The following is a 10,773-nucleotide window of genomic DNA, read 5'->3' as shown; positions in this document are numbered from 1 at the left end:
CTGCCCTGGGAAACTGGAACTGCACACACCTCTCTCTCTTTCTTTCTCTCTCTCTTGTAACTCCCTCCCGCCTCCCCCTCTTACATCCCTCCTGTCTCGCCCTCATAACCTCCTTCTCTATCACCCATATTCTTCCTGCTCCTCCTCTCTGGCCCTCATACTCCCTTACTTTCTGAGGGTAGTGACCTGATGCAATGCTAGAGAGAGATAGAGATAGAGAGAGATAGAGAGAGATAGAGAGACAGAGAGAGAGAGAACCCTACTGCCAGACTTTCCCTGACTTGTGAATAATTGTCAATAATTGAAGGGCTGCTTTCAACAAGGTTTCAGAGGGCTGCTTTCAACAAGGTTTCAGAGGGCTGCATTCAACAGGGTTGCAGAGGGCTGCCTTCAACAGGTTTTCAGATGGCTGCATTCAACAAGGTTTCAGAGGGCTGCTTTCAACAGGTTTTCAGATGGCTGCCTTCAACAGGGTTTCAGAGGGCTGCATTCAACAGGTTTTCAGATGGCTGCTTTCAACAGGGTTTCAGAGGGCTTTCTTCAACAGGGTTTCAGAGGGCTGTTACAGTGCAGTCATGATAACAGGTCCATGGGTCTAAGACAGGACTGGATCATATGAGTAATGATTGGGTTTATTGGTCTCAGAGCACATAAGAGAAGAGATCAGTGATTTAAGAGGGGGGAGAAGGTGGTTATCCCCATGTCTCATACAGATGTAGGATCTTCATTTGAGCCAGTTTGCTACAGCAGAAAAATAATCCTGCAGCAACAGGAAATGCAAATTATTATATAGATGATAATTCATGGGTGTTTTTGTAAGGGTTAATACATTTTTCATTAGGGCAAATCAAGTCTGAAATGTCAAAGTGGAAATTACAAACTTTATAAGACTTTAACACTCAAATACACCTAGAAGTTCCTGCAATGCAGGAAAATTCTCAGCAACAAAATAGTGATCAAATGAAGATCCTACATCTGTAGATAGGGCGCGGCTCTGTGGAATCCCTCTGGTCCAGGCTGCCCAACCTAATGTGTTTATATATGTGTCAGTGTGTATCGGAGCTGTTGGGGAAAAAGCAGAACACACATTTCCATCCCGTATGGACTAATAAAGTATATCGTATGTCTCAGTGTAGCTAGCTATAGTTGTGGTGAGAGTCATAGGTCTGGGACCAGAGACACGTTTCAGGGAGGATGTCCATCTTGTTCTAATAATTCTAGGGGAGGAGGCAGGGAGCAAACACGTGTACGCAATCAATCAACTATACAGACCACAAGCGCACACATCATTTCTGGTGATTTTTTTTCATTCACATACTATAGGTTCCACACAACTCCTAGTACAGAGGCAAGAAAAAGTCAGTGAACCCTTTGGAATTACCTGTACTTCTGCATAAATTGGTCATAAAATTTGATCTGATCTTCATCTAGGTCACAACAATAGACAAACAATCTGCTTAAACTAATAAAACACAAACAATTATACGTTTTAATGTCTTTATTGAACACACCGTGTAAACATTCACAGTGCAGGGTGGAACAAGTATGTGAACCCTTGGATTTATTAACTGGTTGACCCTCCTTCGGCAGCAATAACCTCAACCAAACATTTTCTGGAGTTGTGGATCAGACCTGCACAACGGTCAGGAGGAATTTTGAACCATTCCTCTTTACAAAACTGTTTCAGTTCAGCAATATTCTTGGAATGTCTGGTGTGAACCACTCTCTTGAGGTCATGCCACAGAATCTCAATCCGGTGGAGGTCAGGACTCTGACTGGGACACTCCAGAAGGCATATTTTCTTCTGTTGAAGCCATTCTGTTGTTGATTTACTTCTGTGTTTTGGGTCGTTGTCCTGTTGCATCACCCAACTTCTGTTGAGCTTCAATTGGCGGACAGATAGCCTAACATTCTCCTGCAAAATGTCTTGATAAACTTGGGAATTCATTTTTCCATCGATGATAGCAAGCTGTCCAGGCCGTGAGACAGCAAAGCAGCCCCAAACCATGAAGCTCCCTCCACCATACTTTACAGTTGGGATGAGGTTTTGATGTTGGTGTGCTGTGTCTTTTTTTCTCCACACATAGTGTTGTTTTCCTTCCAAACAACTCAACTGTAGTTTCATCTGTCCACAGAATATTTTTCCAGAAGCGCTGTGGAACATCCAGATGCTCTTTTGCAAACTTCAGATGTGCAGCAATGTTTTTTTTTGGACAGCAGTGGCTTCTTCCGTGGTGTCCTTCCATAAACACAGTTCTTGTTTAGTGTTTGACGTATCGTAGACTCGTCAACAGAGATGTTAGCATGTTCCAGAGATTTCTGTAAGTCTTTAGCTGACACTCTAGGATTCTTCTTAACCTCATTGAGCATTCTGCTCTGTGCTCTTGCAGTCATCTTTGCAGGACGGCCACTCCTAGGGAGAGTAGGAACAGTGCTGAACTTTCTCCATTTATAGACAATTTGTCTTACCGTGGACTGATGAACATCAAGGCTTTTAGAGAAACTTTTGTAACCCTTTCCAGCTTTATGCAAGTCAACAATTAGGTCTTCTGAGATCTATTTTGTTCGAGACATGGTTCACATCAGGCAATGCTTTTTGTGAATAGCAATCTCAAATTTTGTGAGTGTTTTTATAGGGCATGGCAGCTCTAACCAACATCTCCAATCTTGTCTCATTGATTGGACTCCAGGTTAGCTGCCTCCTGACTCCAATTAGCTTTTGGAGAAGTCATTAGCCTAGGGGTTCACATACTTTTTACAACCTACACTGTGAATGTTTAAATTATGTTTTCAATATAGACAAGAAAAATACAATACTTTGTGTGTTATTAGTTTAAGCACACTATGTTGTCTGTTGTTGTGACTTAGATGAAGATCAGATCTAATTGTATAACCAATTTATGTAGAAATCCAGATAATTCCAAAGGGTTCACATACTTTTTCTTACAACTGTGTGTGTACAGATAACTGGCAGTGTGAGAGGACTGGGAAAGAAGAGACTGATACAGAGATTCCACTAACTAACAAGCTAAAATAACCTCTTCTTGAACTTCAGCAGAACATCCATCATAGTTTATATCCCAAATGGCACCCTATTCCCTTCATAGTGCACTACTTTTGACCAGAGCCCAATAGAGCGTAGTGCACTATGTCGGGAACAGGGTGCCATTTGGGATGCAACCAATACTCTGTGTAATGAAGCCGACACATGCACTTCTCCCCCTCATTCACTCCCTGCAGTCTTTCATCCATCCTCTCTCCCTTCTGCACCTCTCCTTGACTGTACTCTATCCCTCCATCTATCTTCTACTATCTCTGATTAACAGACAGTCATCCTTCTCTCCCTCCTCGAGACCTTCTGCTCTATCCCGCCTCCTAGTGTTTGTTATACGTCATCACAGACTAGTTGGCCAGTTTGTGCACTGGAGAGAATGGTAACTAGGTAAGAGATGAGTCCACAGCCAATGGGTCATTTTGTTGACCGACAGGATTGGTTAAGCTGCTTTACGATCAATCAAAGATGACAAAACACACACACACACACACACACACACACACACACACACACACACACACACACACACACACACACACACACACACACACACACACACACACAGCAAAACATACAAAAATAAATAAATAAATACAGAAGAGCAGAAACAAACACTCATGAAGGTATGATTAACACACACACTCAATTAGCCTGCAAGCACAAACATATTCAAGTATTATCCTTCACAGACTGGTGTTTATTTATAGGATTAAGTCTAAGATTTGTAGTCTTCTGATGATTGTTCAGGGTTGGAGTCAATTCTATTTAAATTCCAGTCAATTCAGGTAGTACACTGAAATTCCAACTCCAATTATCTTCGATACTTTTCAATGAGGCAAATTTGGAATTTGATTTACTTTCTGAAACTGACTGGAATTGAAATGGAATTGACTGGAATTGAAATGGAATTGACTGGAATTGAAATGGGATTGACTGGAATTGAAATGGAATTGACTGGAATTGAAATGGAATTGATCCCAGCTCTGTTGCCGTTACACATCATGCGTTCCACCAGACTGGTCTCAGAACATATTTTAGATTTTACTAAATTCCGTGCCACTCCAATAGAACATCTCCTTTTTAGCATCTGTAAATCCAGGAACAATCAAATGAGCATGATATGTTACGTTGGTATGACAGTAGGTTACTTAAGGCAGAGCAAACGTTCAGCAAGCCAAAGGTTACGCATTTCAATCTAATCACAGACAACTTTAGCATTTTAGCTAATTAGCAGCTTTGCAGCTACTTACTACTTTTTAGGTACTTTGCAACTACTTAGCATGCTAGCTAACCCTTCCCCTAACCCTTTAATCTAACTCCTAACCTTAACTCCTAACCTAATGTAGCATATCATACTAAATCAGTCGAGTGTGATATATCATACTAAAGCAGTTGAGTGCGATATATCATACTAAAGCAGTTGAATGTGATATATCATACTAAAGCAGTTGAGTGTGATATATCATACTAAAGCAGTCGAGTGTGATATATCATACTAAAGCAGTCGAGTGTGATATATCATACTAAAGCAGTCGAGTGTGATATATCATACTAAAGCAGTCGAGTGTGATATATCATACTAAAGCAGTCGAGTGTGATATATCATACTAAAGCAGTTGAATGTGATGTGATATATCATACTAAAGCAGTTGAGTGTGATATATCATACTAAAGCAGTCGAGTGTGATATATCATACTAAAGCAGTTGAATGTGATATATCATACTAAAGCAGTCGAGTGTGATATATCATACTAAAGCAGTCGAGTGTGATATATCATACAAAAGCAGTCGAGTGTGATATATCATACTAAAGCAGTCGAGTGTGATATATCATACTAAAGCAGTCGAGTGTGATATATCATACTAAAGCAGTCGAGTGTGATATATCATACTAAAGCAGTCGAGTGTGATATATCATACTAAAGCAGTCGAGTGTGATATATCATACTAAAGCAGTCGAGTGTGATATATCATACTAAAGCAGTTGAATGTGATATATCATACTAAAGCAGTTGAGTGTGATATATCATACTAAAGCAGTCGAGTGTGATATATCATACTAAAGCAGTCGAGTGTGATATATCATACTAAAGCAGTCGAGTGTGATATATCATACTAAAGCAGTCGAGTGTGATATATCATACTAAAGCAGTTGAATGTGATATATCATACTAAAGCAGTTGAGTGTGATATATCATACTAAAGCAGTCGAGTGTGATATATCATACTAAAGCAGTTGAATGTGATATATCATACTAAAGCAGTCGAGTGTGATATATCATACTAAAGCAGTCGAGTGTGATATATCATACAAAAGCAGTCGAGTGTGATATATCATACTAAAGCAGTCGAGTGTGATATATCATACTAAAGCAGTCGAGTGTGATATATCATACTAAAGCAGTCGAGTGTGATATATCATACTAAAGCAGTCGAATTTGATATATCATACTAAAGCAGTGGAGTGTGATATATCATACTAAAGCAGTGGAGTGTGATATATCATACTAAAGCAGTCGAGTGTGATATATCATACTAAAGCAGTGGAGTGTGATATATCATACTAAAGCAGTCGAGTGTGATATATCATACTAAAGCAGTCGAGTGTGATATATCATACTAAAGCAGTCGAGTGTGATATATCATACTAAAGCAGTCGAGTGTGATATATCATACTAAAGCAGTCGAGTGTGATATATCATACTAAAGCAGTGGAGTGTGATATATCATACTAAAGCAGTGGAGTGTGATATATCATACTAAAGCAGTGGAGTGTGATATATCATACTAAAACAGTGGAGTGTGATATATCATACTAAAGCAGTGGAGTGTGATATATCATACTAAAGCAGTGGAGTGTGATATATCATACTAAAGCAGTCGAGTGTGATATATCATACTAAAGCAGTCAAGTGTGATATATCATACTAAAGCAGTCGAGTGTGATATATCATACTAAAGTAGTCGAGTGTGATATATCATACTAAAGCAGTCGAGTGTGATATATCATACTAAAGCAGTCGAGTGTGATATATCATACTAAAGCAGTGGAGTGTGATATATCATACTAAAGCAGTGGAGTGTGATATATCATACTAAAACAGTGGAGTGTGATATATCATACTAAAGCAGTGGAGTGTGATATATCATACTAAAGCAGTGGAGTGTGATATATCATACTAAAGCAGTGGAGTGTGATATATCATACTAAGCAGTCGAGTGTGATATATCATACTAAAGCAGTCGAGTGTGATATATCATACTAAAGCAGTCGAGTGTGATATATCATACTAAAGCAGTCGAGTGTGATATATCATACTAAAGCAGTCGAGTGTGATATATCATACTAAAGCAGTCGAGTGTGATATATCATACTAAAGCAGTCGAGTGTGATATATCATACTAAAGCAGTGGAGTGTGATATATCATACTAAAGCAGTGGAGTGTGATATATCATACTAAAACAGTGGAGTGTGATATATCATACTAAAGCAGTGGAGTGTGATATATCATACTAAAGCAGTGGAGTGTGATATATCATACTAAAGCAGTCGAGTGTGATATATCATACTAAAGCAGTGGAGTGTGATATATCATACTAAAGCAGTGGAGTGTGATATATCATACTAAAGCAGTCGAGTGTGATATATCATACTAAAGCAGTCGAGTGTGATATATCATACTAAAGCAGTGGAGTGTGATATATCATACTAAAGCAGTGGAGTGTGATATATCATACTAAAGCAGTCGAGTGTGATATATCATACTAAAGCAGTTGAGTGTGATATATCATACTAAACAGGTCAAAGGATACTGGTGCGATCAAGACGTAGGATACGTCCTACAATTCGTATTATATTGTACGACCGCTATTATGTTGTTAAGCCAATGTAATGTAATCTAATGTAAAGTAACATATCATACTAAATGGAGTGGCATGGATATGTTTGCTCTGAGACCAGGTTTCAGCGGTCTACACCATGAGGCGAGAGCCAGGGATGTAGTGAGACTCTTTCCAGATGTTTGTCTCTCCACAGTTCTCTGTTTTCCTCTTGCACTGGTAACAGCGACGGTACTGCTCACACTGGTCAATCAGCAGACTGCTCCCAGACCTGTCAAAGACATCAGAGATCAACCTCAGAATGTGGTCAATCAACCAGCAGACTGCTCCCAGACCTGTCAGAGACATCAGAGATCAACGTCAGAATGTGATGGTACCGATAGCAGACTGCTCCCAGACCTGTCAGAGACATCAGAGATCAACGTCTGAATGTGGTCAATCAGCAGACTGCTCCCAGACCTGTCAGAAACATCAGAGATCAACGTCTGAATGTGATGGTACAGATAGCAGACTGCTCCCAGACCTGTCAGAAACATCAGAGATCAACGTCAGAATGTGATGGTACAGATAGCAGACTGCTCCCAGACCTGTCATAGACATCAGAGATCAACGTCTGAATGTGATGGTACAGATAGCAGACTGCTCCCAGACCTGTCAGAGACATCAGAGATCAACGTCAGAATGTGGTCAATCAATCAGCAGACTGCTCCCAGACCTGTCAGAGACATCAGAGATCAACGTCAGAATGTGGTCAATCAATCAGCAGACTGCTCCCAGACCTGTCAGACACATCAGAGATCAACGTCTGAATGTGATGGTACAGATAGCAGACTGCTCCCAGACCTGTCAGAGACATCAGAGATCAACGTCAGAATGTGGTCAATCAGCAGACTGCTCCCAGACCTGTCAGAAACATCAGAGATCAACGTCTGAATGTGATGGTTCAGATAGCAGACTGCTCCCAGACCTGTCAGAGACATCAGAGATCAACGTCAGAATGTGATGGTACAGATAGCAGACTGCTCCCAGACCTGTCAGAGACATCAGAGATCAACGTCAGAATGTGATGGTACAGATAACAGACTGCTCCCAGACCTGTCAGAGACATCAGAGATCAACGTCTGAATGTGGTCAATCAGCAGACTGCTCCCAGACCTGTCAGAGACATCAGAGACCAACGTCTGAATGTGATGGTACAGATAGCAGACTGCTCCCAGACCTGTCAGAAACATCAGAGATCAACGTCAGAATGTGGTCAATCAACCAGCAGACTGCTCCCAGACCTGACAGAGACATCAGAGATCAACGTCTGAATGTGATGGTTCAGATAGCAGACTGCTCCCAGACCTGTCAGAGACATCAGAGATCAACGTCAGAATGTGATGGTACAGATAGCAGACTGCTCCCAGACCTGTCAGAGACATCAGAGATCAACGTCTGAATGTGATGGTACAGATAGCAGACTGCTCCCAGACCTGTCAGAGACATCAGAGATCAACGTCAGAATGTGATGGTACAGATAGCAGACTGCTCCCAGACCTGTCAGAGACATCAGAGATCAACGTCAGAATGTGATGGTACAGATAGCAGACTGCTCCCAGACCTGTCAGAGACATCAGAGATCAACGTCTGAATGTGATGGTACAGATAGCAGACTGCTCCCAGACCTGTCAGAGACATCAGAGATCAACGTCAGAATGTGATGGTACAGATAGCAGACTGCTCCCAGACCTGTCAGAGACATCAGAGATAGTGATCGACTCAATCAGCCGGTCCCAAATCACTACTTTTTCTCCTTCTTGACCCTAACCCCCAATGCTAGCATGTCTGAAGGGTCTGTATAAACAGTGTAGTAGTGTATCTGAAGGGTCTGGATAGGTATTAACAGTGTAGTGGTGGATCTGAAGGGTCTGGATAGGTATAAACAGTGTAGTGGTGGATCTGAAGGGTCTGGATAGGTATAAACAGTGTAGTAGTGGATCTGAAGGTTCTGGATAGGTATAAACAGTGTAGTAGTGTATCTGAAGGGTCTGGATAGGTATAAACAGTGTAGTGGTGGATCTGAAGGGTCCGGATAGGTATAAACAGTGTAGTGGTGTATCTGAAGGGTCTGGATAGGTATAAACAGTGTAGTAGTAGATCTGAAGGGTCTGGATAGGTATAAACAGTGTCGTAGTGTATCTGAAGGGTCTGGATAGGTATAAACAGTGTAGTGGTGGATCTGAAGAGTCTGGATAGGTTTAAACAGTGTAGTGGGGAATCTGAAGGGTCTGGATAGGTATAAACAGTGTAGTGGTGGATCTGAAGGGTCTGGATAGGTATAAACAGTGTAGTAGTGGATCTGAAGGGTCTGGATAGGTATAAACAGTGTAGTGGGGGATCTGAAGGGTCTGGATAGGTATAAACAGTGTAGTAGTAGATCTGAAGGGTCTGGATAGGTATAAACAGTGTAGTAGTGTATCTGAAGGGTCTGGATAGGTATAAACAGTGTAGTGGTGGATCTGAAGGGTCTGGATAGGTATAAACAGTGTAGTAGTGTATCTGAAGGGTCTGGATAGGTATAAACAGTGTAGTGGGGGATCTGAAGGGTCTGGATAGGTATAAACAGTGTAGTGGTGTATCTGAAGGGTCTGGATAGGTATAAACAGTGTAGTGGTGTATCTGAAGGGTCTGGATAGGTATAAACAGTGTAGTGGTGTATCTGAAGGGTCTGGATAGGTATAAACAGTGTAGTGGTGTATCTGAAGGGTCTGGATAGGTATAAACAGTGTAGTGGTGGATCTGAAGGGTCTGGATAGGTATAAACAGTGTCGTAGTAGATCTGAAGGGTCTGGATAGGTATAAACAGTGTAGTGGTGGATCTGAAGGGTCTGGATAGGTATAAACAGTGTAGTAGTGTATCTGAAGGGTCTGGACAGGTATAAACAGTGTAGTGGTGGATCTGAAGGGTCTGGATAGGTATAAACAGTGTAGTGGTGGATCTGAAGGGTCTGGATAGGTATAAACAGTGTCGTAGTAGATCTGAAGGGTCTGGATAGGTGTAAACAGTGTAGTGGTGGATCTGAAGGGTCTGGATAGGTATAAACAGTGTAGTGGTGGATCTGAAGGGTCTGGATAGGTATAAACAGTGTAGTAGTGTATCTGAAGGGTCTGGATAGGTATAAACAGTGGAGTGGTGTATCTGAAGGGTCTGGATAGGTATAAACAGTGTAGTAGTGTATCTGAAGGGTCTGGATAGGTATAAACAGTGTAGTAGTGGATCTGAAGGGTCTGGATAGGTATAAACAGTGTAGTAGTGTATCTGAAGGGTCTGGATAGGTATAAACAGTGTCGTGGTGGATCTGAAGGGTCTGGATAGGTATAAACAGTGTAGTAGTAGATCTGAAGGGTCTGGATAGGTATAAACAGTGTAGTGGTGTATCTGAAGGGTCTGGATAGGTATAAACAGTGTAGTAGTGGATCTGAAGGGTCTGGATAGGTATAAACAGCGTAGTAGTGTATCTGAAGGGTCTGGATAGGTATAAACAGTGTAGTGGTGGATCTGAAGGGTCTGGATAGGTATAAACAGTGTAGTAGTGTATCTGAAGGGTCTGGATAGGTATAAACAGTGTAGTGGTGGATCTGAAGGGTCTGGATAGGTATAAACAGTGTAGTGGTGTATCTGAAGGGTCTGGATAGGTATAAACAGTGTAGTAGTGGATCTGAAGGGTCTGGATAGGTATAAACAGTGTAGTGGGGGATCTGAAGGGTCTGGATAGGTATAAACAGTGTAGTAGTGGATCTGAAGGGTCTGGATAGGTATAAACAGTGTCATAGGGGATCTGAAGGTTCTGGATATGTATAAACAGTGTAGTGGTGGATCTGAAGGGTCTGGAT

At 41.4% G+C, this 10,773-nt stretch overlaps 1 protein-coding gene across 4 annotated transcripts in view; it reads right to left on the bottom strand.

Moving 5' to 3' along the window:
- Window positions 1-6,789: 6,789 nt before the first annotated feature.
- The window catches only part of LOC115188718 (coiled-coil domain-containing protein 81-like), a 38,810-nt gene continuing 34,826 nt past the window's right edge, over window positions 6,790-10,773 (bottom strand). For all 4 annotated transcript variants that reach the window (XM_029747464.1, XM_029747462.1, XM_029747465.1 and 1 more), the window contains one exon: window positions 6,790-7,168. In XM_029747464.1, coding sequence (XP_029603324.1) covers window positions 7,030-7,168 — 139 coding nt within the window. In that variant the 3' untranslated portion in view covers window positions 6,790-7,029. The remainder of the gene's footprint in view (window positions 7,169-10,773) is intronic.

This window comes from Salmo trutta, unplaced genomic scaffold, assembly GCF_901001165.1.
Source record: "Salmo trutta unplaced genomic scaffold, fSalTru1.1, whole genome shotgun sequence".
Classification (NCBI taxonomy): domain Eukaryota; kingdom Metazoa; phylum Chordata; class Actinopteri; order Salmoniformes; family Salmonidae; genus Salmo; species Salmo trutta.
This window is presented reverse-complemented; position numbering and strand designations above follow the sequence as displayed.